General features: G+C 31.4%; 2 protein-coding genes across 4 annotated transcripts; one reads left to right on the top strand and one right to left on the bottom strand.

Annotated features, from left to right (window-relative positions):
- Window positions 1–1,419: 1,419 nt before the first annotated feature.
- Window positions 1,420–13,146, bottom strand: LOC106053350 (apoptotic chromatin condensation inducer in the nucleus-like). Of its 3 annotated transcripts, none has more exons than XM_013208897.2 (7): window positions 12,997–13,146; window positions 11,522–11,772; window positions 10,852–11,093; window positions 10,374–10,515; window positions 9,253–9,462; window positions 7,954–8,121; window positions 1,420–5,967 (listed from the first exon to the last, which is right to left on the bottom strand). In XM_013208897.2, the coding sequence occupies exons 2-7, from the start codon at window positions 11,646–11,648 to the stop codon at window positions 5,132–5,134; spliced, it is 1,725 nt and encodes a 574-aa protein (XP_013064351.2). In that variant the 5' UTR covers window positions 11,649–11,772; window positions 12,997–13,146; the 3' UTR covers window positions 1,420–5,131. The 3 variants fall into 3 exon arrangements, with proteins under 3 accessions (XP_013064351.2, XP_013064360.2, XP_013064375.2); XM_013208906.2 differs by having other exon boundaries at window positions 12,937–13,089; XM_013208921.2 differs by lacking the exon at window positions 7,954–8,121.
- A 160-nt stretch (window positions 13,147–13,306) lies between these two features.
- Window positions 13,307–25,108, top strand: LOC106053327 (uncharacterized). The gene is made up of 9 exons (XM_013208868.2): window positions 13,307–13,463; window positions 14,854–14,965; window positions 15,099–15,346; window positions 15,735–15,867; window positions 16,646–16,774; window positions 18,351–18,472; window positions 18,737–19,900; window positions 20,096–20,225; window positions 24,209–25,108. The coding sequence occupies exons 2-9, from the start codon at window positions 14,893–14,895 to the stop codon at window positions 24,448–24,450; spliced, it is 2,241 nt and encodes a 746-aa protein (XP_013064322.2). The 5' UTR covers window positions 13,307–13,463; window positions 14,854–14,892; the 3' UTR covers window positions 24,451–25,108.
- The last annotated feature ends 763 nt before the right edge of the window (window positions 25,109–25,871 follow it).

Below are 25,871 nucleotides of genomic sequence, written 5' to 3'. Positions count from 1 at the left end.
GTTATGATTTACTGGGCGTCAGGGTTAGGGTTTCGAAAAAAAAATCGCCCCCCCCCCTCCAAAGTTCTGGATCCGCTAGTGACTGGTCAAACCAATTAACTCAATGCACTGTTCCTTCAGGTAGGCCTATAGGCATACATCTGTAAGTGAATTTTGTGTGCTTTATACCTGAAGATATGAAGTACTGAATTCGATTGTCTTATACAAATATACTATTGCAATTAACAACGAAGTAATAGCCCTTGTGCATGTACGGAGGACGTCTATAGACAGTAACCCCAGACTTGCTTCTAGATATATTTATATTATTATAGGTACATTTCTATTCAAGCTTGAAGAGGGTAAGACAGCTACACACAGTCTTGCATTAAATAAGTTATAGGGTTGGGAACTGAAATGGCAAGATTGTACAAATTTCAAAAAATTATCATAGCAATATTACCTAGTGGTGCACGTACCATAAAATGGTAAGGTGAACAAAACGAAGACGTCAAATGAGAGATATATAACTGTTCAATCTGTCATGCCACTCCATGTCTACTTTATGCCACTCTATGTCTACTTTAAGCAATCTGAAATATTGCCAACCTTTTTTTTGTGTGTGTGACACAGACCAAGGGCTCACATATAGTGGTTCTAAAAAAATTGTTTTTAATTAGATGTAATAGAACGTGTTAAAAAAAAAACAGTGAACATCTAGGCTGAAATCCACTGAAATATATGGAGCTGGAGGAGATTTTCTAGGTGAGATGTAGAGCTTATTGAAAACTTCAAATCAGCAAATGCAAGTGTGTAAATGTGCTAATCTATAAGATGTATGGAGTGCAATATAAAGTTGTAAATCTAGGTAAGCAGCTCAGCGAGTGGATGGGAATGTTTAGTTACACAATAGAAAATAAGTCAACTAAGGAGACACACGCACAGTGCAAACTATTTGCATAGTGAATATGGTACACAGAGCAGAGTTATGAGATTATGTACTAGAATTTATCCCTAATAAAAACAACACAATGAAATTATCCCAAATTAGAAGGACACACATGAGTGTTCCAAATGGAAACAAGGTGGGTTGATTACCTGCATCATAATCAACATTTCAGCCATTGAAGTGCACACTTTAGTTTCAGAATTCCGTCAATTCATATTTATAATCCCCATCATACACTAAAGTACACTGAACAGACTGGACAATACGAGTCTTTATTTCATTAAATAGTTAACTTGAAAAAACTAGGCGGTGCAGAATCCATCAAAGAACTTTGAAGGCAGATAACTTTTTTTTTATACCCGGACTTTCAAAAATATAAAATTATATTTTCCAGACAACATTCAACATAAATTAATCTGATTGCTTCGAAAAAGCTGAAACAGTAGTTAGAATTTAGTTAAAATAAAAAAATAAATAAATGAAGGACTTCATAGATGGATTTCTAAGAATATTTTATCATCTTTTTTTTATTGAAAATAATTAACAAATGTAGAAATTACAAAAACATCAAATGTTTAGACAATATTTTGCAAAATGTTTGAATGTGCATGCATGAATAGTTTGTCAGATTAAATTTAAACATATTGTGTTATTGACACTACACAAATCATTAACCTATTTCAGGGGAAAAAATGTTTTAACACAAGTTCGAAATGATAAATTCAAGACTAACAACCAAAAGAAAAGATTATTTTTTAACTCTTTCTTTCCTAATTTACGATACCATCATTGATTTGACCTTATTAAATTAAATTCATGTTTAATGTTATAAATGTTATTTTTGTGTTATATAAGAAGAGCATGCATTCCCTTTTAATTCTATTCCAAATAAAACATTTTCAATAACAAACAGCAGAATATTCATGTTTAATCATAACAGGTTAGTGAAATAGTAATGAGCAAAAATCAAGAATTCTGTCGAAACATGGACAAATAATTACGGAGAGAAAGAATTAAAAACAAAGGTTATCTAAGGAAAAGCACAGCTAATTACTGCCTTTTATCTGAAAATAGCAGGGTTGAGGTACCTTTCTTCCATATAAAACAAAATTAATTAATTAGTACCAATAGATTAACTAATTGTTTAATTTTTAGATTGAATTGTGTATTGTCATCAACTATGAATAAGTATGCTAAATTTCAAATTGTTCAGAGAATAGGAATCAAGAGAGAAACATGTCAAAACATAACAATGGGATTAAATCCATATGTACATCCACATCTCTCATTAAGTAGCAGTTTTTTTTCATTATATTGATATCAAACAAAATAATTTATCACCAATAATTAATGAACTAATTGGTTAATTCTTTTTTTTTGATTCATGTCTTGTCAGGTAAAATGAATAACTGTGCAAAGTTTCACCTTGATCCAAGAATGGGAAATGAGAGAAAAAATATGTTCAAACTATTTACCAGACAGGCAGAGTGAGTTGATAAAAGCTTAATATAAATAATTAGTCAATTATATGATCTAGGCTAGCACAGTCACAGAAATGTAGTCATTGTCTAGTTTAAGAATATTTATAATCACATGACAAAATGTACATATATATCTTTTAAACAAATCTATTTGAAAGATTGTTTTTTTTATTGATCCACAAATATGGAAATTGAGTATTTCCCCTTTTTTTTAACACGAATCAACAAAATTATTGAGAAAGTCAAACATATATGAATTGAACTCATGAACAGAGACATTCACATCTACATAATCTACATATATATATATATATATATAATTACAATAGTTACAATGATAGTTTTGAACTCATGAGAAAATAAAAAGAAGTTTAGGATCTGATAAAACTATGTATTCTACATTAAATATAGGGAAATCTGAAAATAATAATCCTAGAACAAGGAATATGAGGTAAAAATATTATATGGACAAAAAAAAAAAAAAAAAAAAAAAAGCAGTGGATATTTAATTATTATTGCCACTGCAATCACACAATTAAAAATATTTACAGAGGTTGAAGAAAAGATGCTGCCAGATTAGACAGTTGAGCCAAACTATTTTTGTGAAATGTACATTATCTTTACATTGTGTAAAATGTAGATGTTTTAAAAGGTAGACATATAGTTTGATCTAAAACATTTGATACATCTTGACATAGTTGTTGTATGTGATATCTCCATTGATTCATCTTGACATAGTTGTTGCATGTGATATCTTCATGTAAGACATTGATTCATCTTGACATAGTTGTTGTATGTGATATCTTCATGTAAGACATTGATTCATCTTGACATAGTTGTTGCATGTGATATCTCCATTGATTCATCTTGACATAGTTGTTGCATGTAATATCTTCATGTAAGACATTGATTCATCTTGACATAGTTGTTGTATGTGATATCTTCATGTAAGACATTGATTCATCTTGACATAGTTGTTGTATGTGATATCTCCATTGATTCATCTTGACATAGTTGTTGCATGTAATATCTTCATGTAAGACATTGATTCATCTTGACATAGTTGTTGTATGTAATATCTTCATGTAAGACATTGATTCATCTTGACATAGTTGTTGTATGTGATATCTCCATTGATTCATCTTGACATAGTTGTTGCATGTGATATCTTCATGTAAGACATTGATTCATCTTGACATAGTTGTATGTGATATCTCCATTGATTCATCTTGACATAGTTGTTGCATGTGATATCTTCATGTAAGACATTGATTCATCTTGACATAGTTGTTGTATGTGATATCTCCATGTAAGACAAACACATAATTTTTTGTTTTACAATTACAGTGTGCTGTCTTTCCATTTTTCAATGTCCATTTACTACATTTCAAATGCTGAAAACCTTTTTTTAAGGTTTCTTTAAGCCCTTAGAGTAACAAAAACATTTATTTTTATTTAGGCTATCTGTGGTCACTTCATATATTTTCTTCTTGTATCTGAGGTGACTGTATTTACATGCGCCAGTGAGGTTATGATGGTCCTGAATGGAAACTTTACAAATGTTAAGTGAATTAATGATTGTAATGTAATCAGTGCAGCCATCACTGTCTCTTCAGATCTTGTCTGTGAAGCATAACTTATAAATAATTAAAAGACTAAAAGACAAATACAGTAGAACATCATTACAACTAAGAACACAAGACCAAAGTCAATCATATGTTTTATATCATATTAAGTGATAGTTTTCATATAAAAGGGTAATGGCCAATGACATTTTTTTCACTATTTTAGTATGTACTTTGGAATTGTTTTTTCTCTCCATTACCAAATCAAAGTACAAAGAAATGTTTTCAAACAAGAAGTGAGCATGTAAAGAGAAGAACAAAAAATAGCAAAAGAAACAAATGGAATCATGATTCAAAGTAGCCTATACACCAATACAATAACAAGATCTCTCATTTGGTTCCATCTACCAGATGGCAGTCCAGGTTGAAATCACACTGGCAGAAGAAAAGTGCCCGAAAATAAAACAATGCAATTCACACAATCTCAGACTGGACTAAATTGCTCACATAGTTTTCACCAGCCACATGAGTTACAAGACTGCAGTGCAAAGCCCTCAGTCCCCTGGATGACAAAAGTGGTCTACATACTATTATGAATGACCAACTATATATTTATAAAAGGCACTTTTGAAAAATGGGAGACAGTCACAAGTCTACACACTGACATAAAAAGTATTCACAACTCAATGGCTGACATGATTTTTAGAGTCATTTCTGCTATTTCATTATTAGATAATCACACAAAGAAAAATAGTGCTAAGATGGATAAAGGGTGAGCAGTTCAAGTGCACAATACACAACTTTAAATGAAAATATTGTCAAAAAAAAGTTGACATTTGTTCAAAGTAGAATGAAGATGGCTGTGGTCAACTTAAAATTGTTTAGCTCATTTATGTTGTTTTTACATAGAAATGTTGTTTTTTTCCTTGTGACTTACTGTATCAAGCTTATACTTTTTTTACTTAAGGATTATTAACAAACATATTTGCATAATATATTAAAAAAAAAATAGAATGTTTTTTGTAGTGAAATTAGGTTATAAACAATTTTCATTGTAATGGTGTTCTACTGTACTAATTTACTTGTTTATAAATGTCTTATGATATTCGATGTAATATAAATTATAAACATCTTATATGATATAGCGCACATAGTTCTTAACGCTTCATGTATTCTACACCACTGTCCAACCTCAAGTCAGATTCTTCCAGCCTACGACCTCCTGACCTATGGCTATCAGAACTGTTTTGTGATATACTTGCAGGATCTATTGGCTTGTAGCCTCTTTGCACAAGGTAGGAATAAACAGGTGCATCTGTAGGCTCAACCTGTAGCCCTCTAGAAGGCTGGGGCTGGACTGGGTAGCGAGGAGGTGGATATGCACCTGGTACAGGCTGAAACTGGGGCCCACTCATGATTGGAACATACTGTCCTGGAGGATAGGCACTATACATTGGAGGAGGACGTACAAAAGGCTGCTGCATTCTGGGAGGTTGTTGCATTTGTGGAAGAGGCATATGTTGCCTTGTTTGCTTTTGTGGAGGAGGTTGCTGTGACCTCTTAGGCTCTGACTGTTTCTTAGGCTTTTTTCTTTGAGCTCTTGCCTGGTGACCACTGGATGAGCCTTCACTGTGACTCTCTTCTGATTCTGTTTCAGATGAAGAAGCAGTGCGTGTTGACCTTGTTCTTGTGGTTGATCTTGACCATTCAGAAGATTTAGATTTAACAGATCTTTCCTCATCTGAAGAAGGTGGCCTCTTTCTTGGTAGAGAGCTATTGCTGGATGCCTGAGACCCTTCATCAGAAGACTGATCACTTACTGCTTCATCATATGATGGTGGTTGCCGTCTATTTTTACCTTTGTGCTTAGTGGGTATGATAATTTTCTCCCTGAAGCTTTCAGGAGCCTCCTCTGGCTCAGAGTAAACACTGTTAGTTGGCTTGGCATTTACTCTCTGCTCATTGACCAGTCTTCTCTTCTGATTGATATCATCTGTTAAATAAGAGGAAAATGATTATCTAATAATTATATAAGTATGTTTTTGACCTGTCTACAGAATAAACATATTTTTCAGAGTCTAAACAAAAGAGGACAGAATGAAGATGTAGTTGTTCTATCAGCAATGCAAGAAACAAATCTAACATGATTCAAGTATCATATATTAATTAAAAATAGAACATTAAATCCCCAACCTCTTTTTCATATTATAAATTCTGATTTTAAAAAAAAAGGGAAGGGGAAACTTCTTACTAAGATTTACCATACAGAACATGTTAAGACATTATCTGTATCTATATTTCTAAGTATTTACTATTTATCAGATGTGTCAGACTGATATATTTTTCTGACATCAGATTTATTTGTATATCTGAATTGAAAATTGTGCTACTAAATTATTGCAATTAGGTGATATAAAGATATATGTATATTGTTGAATGATTTTATGTGTTTATATTTCTTGTTTGCTAAGTTAGTTTCTTGAATTCTATTATAAACTAGCATTACACACTGGTTATAGCCAGAACAATCCCCCAACATACATTGGAGCCCCAAAGTTATATCTGTAACAATGAAATGAAATGGCCTGCTCTTTTTCCTTTCTCTCTCTCTTTTTGGACCTCCCCTCTTTTTTTTTTTCACCTGTGCATCATGATGTTCTCTGACATAGTCTTTTGACTTGAATTGGAATGACCTGCTTTATATCATGCCCATGACAGACACACACACATACTTTTGGCCCATGAATTCTAGAATCCATTTTTGCTTATCCACTCCCTCTGCCCTCCCGCCTGCAACAATAAAAGCTAGTCCTAAGTACAATCACTGACTTTCTTCAGCTTCTCAATTCAATATCAAAATATTTATATGTTACTTTTCTACCCTAAACTGCCTTCCCACACACAAACTCACACTTTCACACTTTTCAGACATTTTTTTTTATTACAATGATAACCCTTTTTTTTTTTTGGCATCCTCCAATTGATCGACCCTTCATGACTCACTTTTTAGCTATTGAATTCTAGATACAGCACCTTAGGTTAGTTCTACCTGTTTTTTTCTGCATCTTCTAATCATAAGGCAAGCAATGTATGGTATTAGATTAGTAAATTTAACAGATGTGGACAAAAAGAAGTAAGAATTAGTAAGAATTAATACCAGCTAAAAATATCAAATCAAAAGTTACAAGATTCTATAATTGGCCTAAAATGACTAAATAAAGAATAAATTAGCATGCACATACAATAATAGCAACATGTTTAATGTACAGGCAAACATTAAAATAATTAGCATTTATAAGAGATAGAAAAAAGTCACAAATATATGAGCCCCTAAAAATATTAATTTTCTTTTTAAAATCTTAAATCATATTCAGATTGATGTATATTCTTAAAAATATTTATTAAAAACATTCTATATAACTTTATGTGATAGATTATTTGACAGAATTTTATGAAATTTATTTTTATTTATTCATTATTTGTTATGACAAATATTTTTTTTTTAGAAAAGTGTAAAATAAGAGAGAAAATTAAGAGTAATTTAAAAACAGAAGGAAACAAAGCTCAACAAAAATTAAAAGCATTTATACTTTAAAAGTAACAACACTGATTTGTAAAACTTGCAATGAAATAAATGAAACAATCTGAATGCCACTAATTGTCCACCTTTCATATCATAACAGAATATAAACATTATGAGCAACTTAAAAGCTGCCTGTTAGAGCCAAAATAATAGCAAAGCTATAAAATTTTGTGATTGAAATTAGATTATGAAATAATTAGGAAGCAAGTTTGTTAAGAAAGACTTAAGATTAATTTTTTTTTAAAACAAGTGCTCTATAAATATATCTGTAAAACACTTACCATATAACAACATTTATTTCACCAAATAAAGGAGCTTCTTATAAATAAAAAGGTATCAAGGAAATTATCTTAATAAAAACATGATGCAACCAAAGACACAAAAAGCTACACTCGCCATTATAATAAACACCACTATCACCATCCTCACTAGGTGGGGCTTTGCGCGCTGTGGGCTGAGTTGTACCCCTTGAATACTGACTTGATGGGCCATGACTCTTAATCTGGTCTATTGAGGTCATCTGAGATGGTGATGTCATTTGACTCCTTACATCATAAGCAGAGCCTGAAAGTTGATTGTATTAGTCTATAGGGCTACAGTTTTATTAATATTTTATTCTCATGCACCCAAAAACAGCAAGCACCCTAGTAAGTCAAACCTATTGATCAATTTAGCAATCAGCTTAAATAATTAAAACCAATTACCTTGTTTAAAATGTAATTAAAATTACAAATTTTATTTTAACTCTCTCTCTCCGTAATTATTTACCACATTCTGGTGGAATCAACGTTGGTATTGTCAGTTAGGAGAGAAAGAGTTGATTAATTTCACAACAGACCATAAAAATCTAAATATGATAGTCTGTAATGACATTAGTCACTTGAAGAAAAAGCTCAACTTCTAATGTGTCTTAAAATTATTTTCTTTTCCAAAAAAATTCAATAATAATTTTAAAGGGTCAACATCATTTATAGTCATTATATAACTGATCTTATTTCAACAATTTTCTTATTATTAACATTTTTAAAAATATAATTGGTTAAGTAAGGCATAAATGAATAAGAAAGGTTGGTTGAAAAAACATTCTTATCCATAAGTAACAAAATGAGGGAATTATTTATACATGAAGAAAAATTCAACATACATAATCTTTGACAAAGATATTTTTATCAATTTTTAAGCTTGTAACAAAGAATCAAACATGTGATTCACATTTCATATACTTTAGGTGCCTTAATGCTGATGTTGTTGCTGGTAAACATTTAAAAAAAAAAACCTGCCAGCTTATAAAGTTGAGTAGAAATGGCATCATTTAAAACTAACCTAAAACTAAACCATCTAACGATAATTTTCTTCATTTATTGTGAATGCAAGCAAAATGTAAACATCACATACATATCTTTTGCCAAAGCAGGTTGATAAATATAAAGAATAATAGAAAGTGTTTGTAAGAAAACATGGCAAATTTACTCATATAGAATGTGAAACTAATTTGATTCACATAATTTTTTTTTAATGATAGTTAAACTATTTTTATCATTAAAAACTTCTTTCTTCTGAAATTCATTTTTTAAAATTCTTTTTGTCACTATAAAGATTCCCCTTAAACACACAGTTTTAAATTTGAAAATAAATTTGCTACAAAGCATAACTTTAAGAAATTAAAAATGAACATTCTATACATAAACTACTTACTAGCTTTAAGGGTAGCCAGCTGCTGTGTCTCCCACTTTTTATTCAGGACCCTAAATTGAAAAAATGTGCGGAAGATGACCACCAGACAAACCACTACAACAAACAGATAGAAGCCAGAGAGCATGCCAACTATGTATTCCTGGGGGAACTTGTCAAAAGCATATGGGTTTTCTTTTCCATAGTTATTCTCATAGTTGGGATCTTGGCTGGCTGAAAATAGAAATAAAGAATATTAATAAATTCATGCACATAATTTTAAAAGTTAACATTTTTCATTAACAGAATATTTCAGAAATGCAAAGAATACAACAACTCCGATCACAAAAACAAATAGACACAAGAACTCATATTCTCCATTGGCAATTTAATCCTTAAACAAAATGTAACTTACTGTTGTAAATTTCACATGTAATGTTTATGAGAAATAGGGGTATGAATATATATGTTCCGCTTTTTTAGTTAATATCACGGGACCAAAGTATTAAAATACTACAATTTTTTTTAGTTCATTTTTTCAGCTATTATTAAATTCAAAGTAACAAACAGTGTATATAATATAGGTTTGTTATTTTTCAATATTTATTGATTAAATGTAGAATTATAAGATAAAATCTTTCAGTACATTGATTTTTTTATTGAATTTTTTAAATATATTTTGTTTTGCCTTCCTAATTTTTTTCAAGAAATATTTTCTAAAATAATTTATTTTATGTATTACATTTTTGTAGCCAATTCATTTTCCTTTAAAATAAAATCAGATATGTTAGGTTATATAATAAAATAAAGAAGTTAGGTGACTTCTAGTAACACTACCCTCTGCAAATTTTAGTTGTCCTAGAAAACTCCATTTTTTCTATCAAAATAATGTGCATTGAAAGAGTGAATGCACAATTGTAAAACAAATTTCCTCAAGGACACTAAAAATTATTATATTAGAATAAAACTTATTTTATTTTTTATTTTTTATTTTATTTTATTTTTAACTTATTTTAAACTTATTTTTTTATTTTTAAAACTTCATGAACATTTTTGTATGTTAAATTTCCATGCACAACATAAAATGTTTTAGCATAAACGGTCAGCTGAAAAAAATAAAATTTTCTCATAACGTATCAACAAACCTCTAACAGGAAGAACTATTATTTCAATATCAAAACTGTAGCTGTTCACGTTTTCTCTATTCATAACAAAAGTTGCTGTATTCCCTGATGAATAAAATCTCCTTTTATTTAAAGATTCACCAGACCGACAGCCATATGACATCTACAAAGATTTTAAAAAATGTGTTAATATAAGCATATTATGTATTTTATAAACAGACAAACATAATAATTTAAAATGCTTGTAGCATGTTCTTAACCAGATGAGAATTAAAATTGTGAAAAAGTCAAAATGTTATTTAGTTATTTATCTTACACAAAAAATGCTGAGTAATGACAAATAATTCTTAAAATTCAAAGTAATTGTTTCTAACAACATAAGATTACAGTTATGCTGTCACAATATCCCTATTCAAAATCAAGAGCTATATGAAACAAGTACATCTAGAAAGCTTATTTATTCTCACTGATTAGAAATCCAAAATGAAAAGATTCTTACCAGTATATTTTGTTTTCCATCTCCATCATAAATAGTGACAGTTGTCAAACAGTCTAGAATATTCATTGCCTTCACTTCGATATCAAGAACAATGCCATCAAACTGCCCTTCAGATTTCAACCTTATCATGCATTCTTTAGGACCCAGCAACTGGGAGGCTAAGTCAGAACCCCTAATAGTCCCTTGTAAACCATACAAGTTTCGAATGGGGCCATTGCAGTCACTTTTACGATCAAAGAAAACTGAAAGAAAATAAATAAATATTAGAAGAAGCAGACATTTCAGGAGTAGCTCATCAGCAGGAACATAGAAAAAAAAACTTTGATTCTAATATATTAATTTCTATATGTTTGGCTCGCTCTAATTTCTTTTGCTTCTAGGTGTCCTCTTTATTACATCATTAAAAAAGTACATTCGAAAGATGATTAGAATCCTACTTTTGAAATCTACATCTAGATAATTAAATCATTTTATATTTCTAGGGAAAAAATTTTATAAGCCCCCCCCCCCTCTTTTCTTTTTTTTCCCCCAATTTTAATATTCTTTTTAAATATTTGACTAAAAATAACATTTTTGTTAAAATGATAATTAAAATACTATATAAACATTAGTTTGTTCTTAAGGTAAAAAAAAAAAGACAGAAAGAAATTATTTTCAAAAGTTTACATACACAAATTACTGGCAGCATTGACATTGTTTGGATCATCAGCTGGGTTGATTTGTGTCTCCACAATGTGATGGAACATCAATAACATTACCAACAAAAAGCAAGAATGTTTGGTTATTCTAGACTTCATTTCATTCACTGTAGCTTTATGCTCTAGTTCATATACAAATCAAAGCAGCTATAACATTCAAAGTACAGAATAAGTTGGAGGCACATTAATTAGGTCATGCTGATGTAATATGGATGTTAGTTATCTGTGGGAGAAAAGAATTTTTAATTTTGTAAGTTCAAATAAATTGCCAGAAACTTAATGCATAAAAATCATACCAAATCTGTGATGTGTAACAGGTAAACCATTATTTGAGGTACTTAAACAATAGTTTCACAGAAATATTACTGAGAGACAGAGATCTACATAATGTAAGAACACAGACCAGCAGATTTCATTTAAGTAAGGGCCTGAGAGACAGAAATTCTCTCTTACAAAAGCCCTGTTTGCCAAACATGAGCTTGCAAGGGCACTAAGGTGTTAAATAAACTTCTTGATTGTGGATACAAAATGCAAAAATAAAGAGTTAAATGCACTCCCCAGCAAATTAGTGGTACACAATTTCAGACATACTTACAATTGTAATTGTAAAACATTAAAATAAAATAGCTGCTTGGTCATGTGCCTGGAAGCTCAATGACAAGGATTTGAAGTTTGAACCCTGCCCACTGCCATCCTGCAGAAGGTTTGGGCTATATGTACTATATCTATATAGTACCAAGACTCTCTCTAATTTAGATAGTACAAAGACTCTAATAAGTATATAATATAGGCCTACTGTAGATCAGAGTTTCTCAAACTTTTTTTTCAGGAACCCTTTAACAAGGCCTGCGATATTAGCAGACCCTAACACAGCCTGATTTGTCTGGCCCAATTGCATATTTTTAAAGCCACTGGCATATTTAAACTCTCTGCAACCATATGTGGATATGTGTTTTTTGTTCTGTGCTATTTACAATTCAGTAAGGAGGCGCGAATGGATTATTATTTAAATTATCTAATCAGATAAACTAATGTTTAGCTAAGAAATTATTTTAATTGTATACACTTTTATATATCTGCAGACCCTCTACCGTTGTCTCAGGGTCTGCTGACCACAGTCTGAGAACCACTGCTATACTTATAGATCTACTTATTAACTTAAATTTAACTATCTAGATCTATATACTATAAGTATAACTATTGTAACTATAGTAATAGATACTAGTAACTAGATAGATTATCTAAATTAGATATGTCATGTCAGTCATGATATTTCATTTGACATTAGACTCAGTCTCTAGGTAGTAGGTAGTCTATCTAAACTAGATTCTAGTAAAAAAAAAAATAAAGTTATAAAAAATATAAATCTTGATCTTTGAATATTTACTTTAAAAAGGTTCACATTCAGATCTACCAAGTTTCAAATTCAAGCATAGACAATGTTTACCTTTTTTAAAAGGTAACTTTACTTAGTTCAAAGAAGCCATTTTTATTTTACTTTGAATGGTGACACACACTATAATATACATGTCTTGGGGACTGTCGCTTCCTCGTTCAAAGTAACAAGTAATGGATCATTTATTCATTCAATCGCATTTTTATTTTAGTTATTTTTATTAAGCTTTGTAATATTTTTGTTTGTATCTTAATATTGTATTTGAAATAAACAAAAAAAAAAACAACATTATGTATTCAGTAGCACATCTTCAATGATTTAATAGATGAGTTTCATACTTAACGTAGTTTATCAATTACTTATTATTTCTCAGGTAACAATGCCTACCTGTGTTTGAAAAGTAGGTCATGTCACATATTGGGAAAAAAAATGAGATCTCTACAATGGCGACATCAACACGGAAATATTCGACGGGATAAATAGTTGAATATTTTAAAAGACATGACTAAACTGAGAAAGTGCGTAGATCTATATATATAGAACTATATTTCAAAAGAAATGCAACTAGACTCTAATAGCTTTTTCTGTAGCATACAACAAAAAAAAGTTATTGGCCTATTTAGTTCTAGAGTCTTTAATATTGTAGTCTAGATCTTGGCAAAAATATACACGGACTCTTGGACTGTTACTCTTTCTCTCTGGCGTCTGTGTCTATAACATAACAGTATGACAAATGTTGTTGCATGGGTTACGGTGACAGAGGACACACTCATTTTGCACAATTATTTGATACAGTTATTAAACTATAGAGGCTTGCTATCATCACCTGATTCCAAATTTTGCTCAGCATTTCTTAAAAGATTTTAGTTTTATGTGACCCAGTCATCCCAGTGCAACAGAAGTTAACAATAATTCTAAGTATTTAGAGATAAAGATATTGGTATCCTTTCTAAAGTATTAAAAAAAAATATTCATTAAAATTTTTTTTTATATTAAACTATTAGTCTATCATCTTTACATTCCCTCTGTCTTTTAAAATCTTTTTCAATGACAAGACATGTCCATTCTTTTGTCATCCTATCCCTCTCTCTATCTGCCTCTTCTTCTTTTTCCTGGTACTGTTTCTTGGACAAAGGTCTCTTCAAGCCTTGAGGACCTTGTGATATGACCATAGAGTTTTAGTTTGTGTTTTTTTGATAGTGGTTAGCAAGTCATTGTGGGCCCCAATTGACGATGTGATCCTGTTTCTAATTTCTTCATTTGTGATGCAGTCTTTATATGTTATTCTGTTATACAATAAATCTTTGATATATAAAATATTTATTGTGCGCCTTTAGAATACAAATTTTAGAAAATATGAGAATAATTAAGTAGTACTATAAAAACAAGAACATATGCTTGTATTAAATAAAAGAAAGAGAAAATGTATTTTAATCACTCATTTATTCAATCAGGATACAGAATATCATTGGATATAAAAAAAAAAATGATTTTACAAAATCTTTTTTTTTTCACTTTTTCTATTATTTGAATTTTGTTTAAATAACATTTTACAACATATAATTAAAAATATATACAATTTGTTATAATTGTAAAATTTAATTCTTTTTTTTCTTTTGTTTTTGCTTCTAAAAAAAGATAATTAAGAGTAAATGAAACTATATTATCCTTATTATCATCCCTATTGATTGGGTGCATCATTTTTAAAATGAATTTCAAAAGCCATTGTATTTAGAAACAATATTCTGACAGGTCATTTATATTGTTATTTTTAAAGTAATAATGATGCTGAGGTGGACAACTGTTGTAGAAAAAATATTCATTTGTTAGGAGTTAAGACCAATAAAATTGTTTTATCTTATCTGTATTGATAAATAATTTTTTAACTACTTTTTATTTCTTTTTCAGAAAATTAAAGAAATATAACAAGATTTAAAGATATACAGGATGGGTTTTAAAAACATACATAACTTCATTGGGATATTTTTGTTGATTCATTGGACAACAGGACAAAGAGAATGTAAGTTGTTCTCTTCTTCTTTTTTAATTGTACATTACAATTAGTATGATTAACAGTAGGATATTTTTTTTATTTTTTTTTATGACAAAACTAGAAACACATGAGACATGTAAATGTTATTTTGATTATTCAGATGATATGGATGAGCTTGCAACATGTGGAAGGACCATCAATGTTGATGACAGTGGTGTTCGGCTCAATGGCAGGGGTAATACTGCTCCATCCAACCCTCCTTTAGAATGTATTGTTTACCTAATGTCAGTCTATGCTAGAGATGATGGCAGCAACAAGCTTCAAATAGAGGTCGAGTCTCTAACCATCAAGGATTGCACAGTAAGACTGGACCTTTTCAATGGACGTACAAGTGTTGGCACCACGCTGGTATGGTTACATTTGATAATACACATTAATAAAGGGCAGTAGATTATTCATACCTGACATAAATCATATGACCTAGAGCTTCAGTTCTTTTCATCATATAAATGCTCTTACATTATGGTGGAACCAAATTTACATTTACAAATAGCATAAACATATCGAAAATATTGAAATCAATGTTAACATATACTTATTATTTATTTTAGGACTCATATGAAATACACATTTTTTTCTCCTATATTATTCTTTAAAATGTCTTTACTTGTAAATGGATATGTGCTGGACATAATTATCTTCTCTATTAAAGGAACATCTGTAATTTATAAGATAGGAAGATGTAAATAAAACTCTTGTATTAAAAATGTTTAACTATTGTATATTATATTTTCAGCGTGCACTATCATGTCAGTATGCTCCAACTGATATTATATACTCAACTGGGAGAGAAGTCACTGTTCGATTTTCACGTCCAGACAGATTGGTACATAATGAATATCAGTATTCCATCCTTATCAAACCTTTCAGTAAGCTTTTTATGTATTGTATTCTTTTTATTTGTTCGCAACTAAAATATTAGAGAGGGGATTAAATTACATCTCCCTTAATATGGAATGGTGTCTAGCTCAGTCAGAGTTTTGTAGGGGATTTGGACAAGTGTTTATTGACTTACTTCACCATTTCTGAATGAAGCAAAACAACTGCTTGTGTCCACTCTATGACTTTTGACGCTTTGCCACAGTTGCATGGATTGCTGAGTGGTTAAGTGCTTGGCTTCAGAACCAAGGGTTCTTAGGTTCAAATTTCGGTGAAGAGTAGAAGATTGGGATTTTGAACTTCTAGACTTTTAGGATACCTCAAATGGATACCTTACATTAATTTGATAAAGTAAAGGCAATTGGTCATTGTTTTGGCCATATGAAACTCTTGTCAACCATCAGCCCAGAAAAAAATTACCTTTATAGATTGCAAGGTCTGAAAGGGGTACTTAACTTTACTTTACAGTTTCATTTCTCTAGATAGCTAAGTTTGAGATACAATCTATTTGGACATTTTAAAAAATTATCTACTTCAAAGAAAATAAAAAGATTAAGGATATATTATTAAAGCTTTTGGACAGTTTTGATTAAAAAAAAAATAATTAAAACATCACAAATGAAGAAATTAGATTTTAAATTATCTAAATCTTTGTATTTGTATTCTTCACAAATTAACCAAGTATTCCAGACTATTTCAGTACTAGTTTGAAACTAAACAAGTTCTATTTTATCCTAAAATCTATTTCTGTTATGTTTTTTTACATAGAGGACCAGAATGTTCCTGGCACAATAATGGGTGTGGATGCTTTGCCAGTTGGGGCTATAATTGGTATTGTTATTGGATGTGTGATTCTTGTGGCACTCATTATTCTATTTCTCTGGTGCTGCTGTACAGGTAAGTTTATATTAAAGTTTCATCAATATATATTTAATCATTTTGTAAGCTAAATCTTAAAAAAAAATATTACAATGTTATGGTATAAAATAATAAAGGAACAAATAACCGTAATCATAACAGCACCCTGTATATCAATTTAGTTGACCCTTTATACAACACTAAAACTCAAGGATTTTTAGTATCCTGATTTAAAAAAAAAAAAAAGTGATTTACATTGGTCCTAGATGGTAAATCAAGTGCAATAGTTAAATACTAATATTGGTAAAATAATAAATCATTTGTGTTGTAACTGTTAGGTTGTCCTATTCATCCAAACTAAAGTTGACATTGATATTGGTAATTTTTAGAGCTTGCAACAAATGATTTCTGAGCAACTATAAGAAGGTTAGTTCTCTCAGAGCTTCATGCTTCAACAAAGAAAAAATCCTCAAGGCCAAACTTTAGCTTGATTGAAATTCTCTGGTAACGGCCCTTTAGGCTGCATTGATACACTAAATTTCCTAGTCATGTCAGATTCATTACTCTAAAGAATAGAAACTTTGAGATACTATTTTAACAACTAAAATTAGTTTAAAGATAATTATTAATACATTCAATTTTTTTTTAAACTGTTATAAAAGTTATCACTTTTACTTATCCAATAATAAAAAATAATAAAAAACATTAGCAGCTTTGCACAGAGATTTTGATTGCTTACCTTGATAGTTGTTTGCTAAACCTTAACTCCCAAATACACCCTTGGATATCAAGGCCAGTCAAGAATCAGTGTTATTGGTTTTATGGCATCATACTGGCTCAATTTTAACTTTACTTTATGAAAACAATTACTGGTACTTTTAGGATTTCTTCCAGCTCAAATGTTTTGACTATTTGGCTACTCTATCAACATAAAATGAATAAATGTGCTTTTCATTTGAGTAAATACCTGTAAAGTATTATCATTGACATGTTATATTAGTAGGTGTAGCTTTGTGCAGTATTACAATCCAGAGACTGGATAACTACAGTTACAGAAACTATTTTCTTACTTGCAAGTGTAGCACACATAGTAAACTGAACTATTGAATACTTGAATATGATGTTTATTTGCATTAATTTACAACATAGCAATAGTGCAATATAAATCTAAATATGAGGAACGCAATTCACTAGATGAGACACTATAATACTTCATACTCTATATCTTAATTTTTACAATATTACTTCAGTAGTTATATGACTGCTCTTTTATAACTTCATTCTCTTGACTACTCTGCTTACCTACCTACAAAACTGATTTACTAAAATCTCTTGACAAACTCTCAGGTCAACTACCTTCTTAATCTCATTTTATTGTTCATGAGGACATAAAGGAAAGATGCAGAGGTATTTATCCATAGATCTCCAGTCAACCAGAATCAGATACTAGTTTATTATAACCCATACAAACCTTCTTTTGATAACTAATGTTCACATGTTCATGCTTTCATGCTCTATATTCAACAAAATTCACCTTAAATATTACAAAGTACAGCAAGATTATTATTTTATCTGTGACAATACTGTATTCACTTTTTGTTTCTAATTTTTTTAGGGCGGCTTGGAAATTTTAATGTGCCAGGTCAGTCCATCTTCAAGACACCCCCTCCAAAAAAAGTGATTGTAGAAAGTTCAGCAGCAACAGAAAAATCAAAGCCACAGATAATTAATTATCAAGTAATATTTTTATATTTGAATATATTTTGTTCAAACAAAATTTACTTATAACAATATCCAACAAAACAGCTTATTTCAAGGCATTTAAATTTTAGGCTTTTGTGTTGTTGTTTTTTGTGTAATTTGTTTATTATTCTGAGTTTTCATGAGAGCTAAAGAAAGATTTTAGTTTCCATTTAGGGCCTTTTAGCATGTTAATAGAAAATATTTATAAATTTTGTTAATCTGAAAATATGTATTTTAGTTTGTTTTTTTTTTACAAAGGATCCAGTTGTTTGGAATACTGTGACTACTGGAAAGTTTGACCCACAAGCATCCACTCGTAGTGGGATGTACCAAAAAGGAGCACCACGAATTGGCAGAAGATTTGACAATGATAATGAAAATTACAGAAATGTCCCTAACCAAAGAGATTCCATGAGATCAACTCGGCATGATTATGAGCAGTATGGGTTTGAACAGAGGCAGAAAGAAGAAGAGGCAAAACGGCAGGCAGAAATTAAGAAAAATGAGGAGGAAGTAAGAAAAAGGCTTGAAGAAAAAAGAAAAGCAGAAGAGAGAAAGCGTCAAGAAGAGGCTGCTCGCAAGGCGGATACTAGCAAAGAAACACTTATAGATGATGTCTTTGAGTCAGACTCTGCCAATAGTGAAAAAACAGATGATTCTGTGGTTAAAAAAAGTCCCAGGAGCTCTCCAAAACAGAAACGAAAAAATGTTCCTGAAACTGAGGACATGGATAAGGGAAAGATGCAGAGGTACTTATCCATAGATCTCCAAAGTCAACCAGAATCAGATACTATTTCAAGTCCTTTGCATGTCAATGCTGGTGTGAGATCAAAAATAGATAATAACAACGAATCTCCAAATGCCAGTCTTAGGAAGAAAAAGTCACCACTGCTTAAGCACAAAGGTAAAGAACCAGACCCAACTGCTCTTCCACCTGAGGCATTTGAGCCAATTTTCACATCTGCACTTACTGGTATAAATTACCCAGGCAATCAGCCTCAGCAGCCATTTGGTTATCCAGGGGGATTTTATCCTTATGGGTTTATTCCTGCTGGAGCTTTTGCTCCTGGACCACCTGGAACACAAACCTATGCTTATGCCTATCAGACTGTTCCTCAGGGTGGAGCAGCTCCACAAGGAGGAGCATACATAGTTCAAGACACTCCAACTCAAGCAGGGGGTAATATGCGGAAAGCTTTTGCGGTTGAGATGTCTCCCAATAAGAGGACACCAGATAGCGCTAGGCGAAAGCATGATGACCCATTCAACAAAAAAGGCAAAGGACAGATTCGCAATTTCATTCCCAATGAAGATTTATCTCTTATTGCAAGAGGAGCTGCACCACCAGATCCCGGTCAAGGGCAAAGATCTGTAGCACTCAAATCTGGAACTGATCCAAAATCAGGCATTCACACAACCCAGGTAACAAACAATCTAAATCCTTAATATTCTTACTTTTTGCTTATGTATAGCCTACTTATATTAATGTCTAGCTATTTAAAAAAAAAAGTAATTTTAGTCTGTACACGATTCCAAAGATAACAAGCGTAAATTAATTATCTTTAAAGAAAAACATTAAAAAACTTAACATTTTTTTATATTTTTGGTGCCTATCAGGTGGTATGGACAGACACAGTTCCTCATGCCACAGATCCCAAACCTGGAGAAAATCCACAGATTACCAGAAAAACAATAACAAAAGTCACAACAAAAAGTGGCTTTGCTGAACTCCCCCCAGAAACAAACAGTAAGTAACAGTATAGAGACTATTATTTTGAAAAGGCCTTAGGATTTAAAAATTCAGTGATTTGCAGAATTTAAGTGGATATGAAAAAATAATATTACTTGCAGTTGTTTTCTAAACAGCTATTCCTTATCTTGTATATTTATCATCATTATTACACTATTGCTTCTTACTTTTGAGTTTTGTAAATAAGTGCAGAGATGCCAACATCCCAAAATAGAACTGTGTATTTCAAAGGGCTAATGTATATTTTCCAAAATATAAAGAAATAAACTCACCACAGACTGAAATCCATAAAATTATTCAAGCTCTTAACATACATGAAATGAAGCAATATGGTACTGAAAATTAACACAGCATTAAGTTATATAAAACATTCTATACATTTTTTATTCAAAATATTCACAAATTTAGTCATGGTCGAGAGGCTAAGTAAGCTTGAACTTGGCTACCTATGAAGGGGCTCGAGGTTTGACACCCGACTTGAGCAGAGTTGTGTTTACTGAGCGCCTAAAGGCAGCACGGAAAACCTTCTCTCAGATACCCCCTCCCCCCACTGGTCCACAAATGAGATTGGACCATACCATGCTATAAGCATAAAAGTAGTGCTATTTAAAAGCTATAATTATTATTATATTATTATTATTTGTCTGGAATATTTGAAAATGTTGTCATTCTTAGTCAGTAGCACCCTGTGGCAATGATTTTATGGTCTAGTGTTTTATTCCTGATTTCATAAGAGCATCAATAGAAAATTCATTAAAAAAACTGTAATTTTAGTTAGAAGTGAATTTAGACTTAACTCTTTCTCTCCATAATTATCTACCACATTCTGGTGGAATCAATGCTGGTATTGTCAGTTAGGAGAGAAAGAGTTAAAGCAGAAGTAATGGTTTACTTGGCTGGATCAAGCAACCTACATTTCTATAAAAATAGTTTTGTTTATAGGCAGTTTTATTTTTTACAAGATATGCAGACCTGGAAATATTTTATCACATTTTGAAATAATTCAGCTTTTCCTTCATCTTTGCAGAGTCAGCAATGGAAGCTTTAGTTTCCTCCATACTCAATATTCACACAAATTTAAAGATTTTTTTTTCAAACAATCTTAATTGGTTATTGAACTTGCTTTTAATATAGAAGCTGGCCTAGTGAGTGTGCTGGATTTAGATTTATTGTAAGATAAAGCTATTTATTCTGGGTTCTGATGCTTTAAGATGTTTTAGAAAACCATCAATCAAATGTGTTGAAGGAGAGCCCAAGAAATCAATGTTTGAATTGAATGCTTAAGTCCCTAAAGTCCTTTAAGTTTGGGGAAAAGTAATAAGTCACAGGTTCTGAAATCAGTTGAATGGGAGGGGGGATGGGAAATTATAGGAAAGCCTTTTGTGGTCAAACATTCTGATGGATAGGCCAGTGTGACATGGGGTGTTGTCATGATAGAGCAGTGTTTCTCAAACTGTGTGCCGCGGCACACTAGTGTGCCGCCGAAGATTTGCAGGTGTGCCGCGGGAGTTTTCAAAACACCACACGTGCAGCGTTACACAGGTCTGCCTACTATTAAATTTGTATTTTACATTGCGATGACATCTCCACTTGCAACGACCAGTAATAGTAGTGGGTCGCTCCATTGTGACGGAAAGGGCTGATAGCTATTCAGGTTATGGAATTGTCCACTATACATATATTATTATAATGACTAAAAGTTGGCCGCCTTAGCAGACGTACAGCAGTTCTTGAATTGGTAACGATAATAATAAGCGATGTGTTTCATGTAAATTTGTTAGGTGTATGCTAATAATAACAAATTATCACTAAGCCTTATTCATTGTTATCCACGGAGAAATACGTTTAGCAAGAATGAAACTGCGAAAGCGTTAAATGAAAAGCAATGAACCAAACGAAGGTACAAAGAAGATTACATCGGATATGGTTTCATATCTTCGGGACCTGAAGATACTCCATTGCCATTCTGTCTGATCTGCAATGCAATTCTGTCGAATGAGGCGCTTGTTCCAAGCAAATTGAAGAGACACTTGGAAACAAAATATCCAGCTGTAAAAGCGCAACCGAAGAAATGCTTTGAAAACATCAGGGCTCAACAAAATAAACAAGCTAAAAAAACTTACGAAGTACCTAAAGCTGCCAGAAAAGGGATTGGTTGCAAGTTATAAGGAAGCTCAGTTATTAGCAAAACGCAAGAAAGCACAGACAGAGGCTGAATCGGTCATTGCACCAGCTTTAGCAAGAGTTGTTGAAACTATCCTTGGACCCGATGCCGCCGAAAAGTTAAAAAAGTTCCTTTGTCAAATGATACTATCTAGCGCAGAATTGAAGACTTATCTTCAGATTTACTAGATAAATCTGCGAACACTTCGACGTGACTGACGATGAAATGTCTCTGCTGTGGTCTCTTCAAGGCGAAGATATTTTCAAAGTGGTGAACGAAAACATTTTGCTATTCAAACTACAGTGGAAAAACTGTCAGCGTTTGCACCGATGGCTGTCATTCCATGCAGGGAAATAGAAAGGGATTCGTCACTCTTGTGCATCAAGAAAATCCAAATGTATTAGTTGTTCACTGCTTGATCCACAGAGAAGCTCTTGCCTTCAAGTCTTTACCGAAAGATTTGATGTCTATTCTGGATCAAGTGATTGAAATTGTAAACTTCATCAAATCTCGACCGCATGCATCCCGACTTTTCTCTCAGCTCTGTGAAGCAATGGATTCAGACTACAAATGTCTCCTGTATCACACCAAGGTTCGTTGGCTCTCCAGGAGAAAAGTGTTAAAGTGTGTCGTCCAACTCAAGGCTGAGCTAATTTCATTCTTGGGGGCTGAAAAAAAAAAAGACTGGATTTTCTATTAATGACGAGATCTGGTGGGTTAAGGTGACAATTTTCTGTGATTTATTTGACAAATTAAATTCATTGAATTTAAGTCTTAAAGGACCATCGGAAATCATCATCACTGTATCATCTAAACTGAAGTCATTTGGTGAAAAATTGTCTTTGTGACAAAGTAAGATCTCGAAAGGAGTCTTCAACTGCTTTCCTACTTACAATGAATGTGCTTCAAATAAAGAAATCGCCACCAAACTTCTGTCACACACTTGCAGTCAGCATTGCAGCAGTACTTCCCAAAAGTTGGAAGTAATGAGTATGGATGGGTCAGTTATCCATTTGGAAACAATGAATCTACAAATCTGACAATTGAAGAAGCAGAGCAGCTCATTGATTTAAACAAACGATGCAGTTCTTAACAAGTTTTGCCGAGAAAAGCCTGGATGTGTTTTGGATTTCAATCAAGTTATATCCTGCAATCAGTTTAAAAGCAATCAAAATAATTCTTCCCTTTGCATCTTCATGGTTTTGTGAGTTTGGATTTTCAGCACTGACTGAAATCAAGTCTAAGAAAAGAGAGAGACTTCTTACAATAGACGATGAAATGCGAGTTTGTTTGTCGACTTTGGAGCCTCGATTAGATCGCATTTGCTCTTAAAAAAACAGGCACACTCTTCACATTAAATGTAATACTTAAAAACGGGTAAAAAAATTTTTTTTTCTTTTTAAAACAACTGTTGCTCTTCGTGGTGTGCCGCGAAATTTTGTAATTTTTTTACTGTGCCGCTAGACAAAAAGTTTGAGAAACACTGTGATAGAGCATCTATTTGTCTGCAAACTCTGGTCCAGTGCAGCTACCAAAAAATGAAACAATTTTTCCATTGATGTGTAGCTGCCCAAGGAAACTATTTTAAAGGGGACAACATTGATGTTTGAAAATAATAAAAACTTTGGTCATAAAAAAAAATCATTCTCATTATTTTTCTGCCTCACCTCATATATATATGTGTGTGTGTGTGTTTCTGCCAGTACACTTATTTTTCATTATTTAAATATAGAGCATGATCTTATTTTGTTTTTAAATCAGAAAATTTTTTTTTTTAATAAAATAGATATAAGCTAAAGTTTGTATTACATTTCAGTATTAATGATGGAGGATAGTGAACCAGCTTTTCTTGATCCTGGTCCTTCAAGCACAGTCTCTGCTAGACCAGCTATTGCCTACACACCTCAAAATGAAAACCTTGCTTTTTACACTGGAGAAGGATCCCATCCATCAGTGGAGCCTCCTGCAAGATCTTCTACCCCAACATCAATGCACAGGGCACCAGTTTATAACTATGCCATTCGTGACAGAATTCTAGTTGATGACTCCACTGTTTAATACTCATGATAGATAGTTCTGATCTGAATCTTAAAGACATTTTTATAGTTAAAGTTTTCATATTTTTTGTGCATTTGCTCAGGCCATGATTTCATGCTTTGTTTGAAAACTTGTATTTTTGTAAGCAATGGATTTTGAAACATGCATTTTGTACATATTTGCATCATAGTAAATTACTTCTTTTTTTTTCTGTGTATTAGTTAATAAACATGTCATTTTTAATTGTTCATACAGAAACAAAGTCATACAAATGTATATACAAATATAATTTTTTTAACAATTTTAGCTTTGTTAAGAATTGTTCAATTCACAAATTATCATCACTATGTTGTTATTGGGTTTTTTTCCTTTAAATTATCTTACATGAATTTAGGTTTATACTTTGAAAAATCCGATATAATAGCCATGTTGAGCAGAAGTCCTATTGAATATTAACTATATTTAAAGACTATTCTGACATCTGCTTAGTACAATAAATGCAATTAGTTATGGCCAAGAATTTACTATACACTTTTTAACTATTGCCAATGAAAACAGGTGAAATAATGCACCTAGAATGTAGAGAGTTTCATATTTTTAGGTCAGACGCCTCTAAGCATTTTCAAAATGATTTCTCCTCAGTCAAGAAAACTGATCATAATCTTTTATTTTTTCATTATTATTATTATTATTAACCAATTATATGAAATATTTTGCATAAAAATTCTATAAAACTATTGTGCATCTAAGTTTTTTAAAACACAAAATATCAAATTTCTTTTATATATCCTCTCAAACCCTTATGAAACACAAATTATCAATAGGCCTTGAAATGAGATTTCCTTACTAATGTTAAATGTTAATTACAATGTTGATTTACATGACCAGTACTGTATAATAATCTGGTTAAATTATTGTTTCACTAACAGTTTAAAAATGTTCCCTAAATGTTTTATATTAATCTTTTAATAATAAGGCTTGTCTTCGAGTCCTGTGGCTTTTAATAATCATAACAATAATATCATTTAGTATAAAAATTATTTCATTCTCATTTCACCATAATTTGAAATGACTGCGAAAAGATTCTCTTTCAATAAGAGTTTTAGGATTTGTATATGAATAGTTACTTTTGTACATTTTTTTTATATTATTTGATAATGTACTATTAAAATGTTCATCTTTTACAAGCTACTATCTTTCATCCTCAACTCACCATCTTATTTTGTACGTATTTGTAAATAGAATGTGATTTCCCTTCTTTTGATACATCAATAGATACAAGGCTCAACCAATTTCAACTATGTGACACCTGTTGTTTTTTTTAAGACATTCTTATTCCTTGACAATGTTTAAGTTATGGAAATGTTCATATATATTATCATATATAATTATCTATAATTATCTCTTAAGTTGGAAAAAGTAAAAACAACAATTTAAAAGCA

This window comes from Biomphalaria glabrata, chromosome 4 (genome assembly GCF_947242115.1).
Source record: "Biomphalaria glabrata chromosome 4, xgBioGlab47.1, whole genome shotgun sequence".
NCBI lineage: Eukaryota > Metazoa > Mollusca > Gastropoda > Planorbidae > Biomphalaria > Biomphalaria glabrata.
This window is presented reverse-complemented; position numbering and strand designations above follow the sequence as displayed.

What these genes read in the sequence shown, in the direction of transcription:
- LOC106053327 (XM_013208868.2), top strand. Translation starts at nt 14,893, where the DNA reads ATGGGTTTTAAAAACATACATAACTTCATTGGGATATTTTTGTTGATT. An exon ending in CATCCTTATCAAACCTTTCA is followed by an intron (nt 15,868 to 16,645) that starts GTAAGCTTTTTA and finishes TTTTTTACATAG; the next exon opens with AGGACCAGAATGTTCCTGGC. An exon ending in CAGGCATTCACACAACCCAG is followed by an intron (nt 19,901 to 20,095) that starts GTAACAAACAAT and finishes GGTGCCTATCAG; the next exon opens with GTGGTATGGACAGACACAGT.
- LOC106053350 (XM_013208897.2), bottom strand. Translation starts at nt 11,648, where the DNA reads ATGAAGTCTAGAATAACCAAACATTCTTGCTTTTTGTTGGTAATGTTA. An exon ending in CAATGCTGCCAGTAATTTGT is followed by an intron (nt 11,094 to 11,521) that starts GTATGTAAACTT and finishes ATTTTCTTTCAG; the next exon opens with TTTTCTTTGATCGTAAAAGT. An exon ending in AATAGTTCTTCCTGTTAGAG is followed by an intron (nt 9,463 to 10,373) that starts GTTTGTTGATAC and finishes TTCTATTTTCAG; the next exon opens with CCAGCCAAGATCCCAACTAT.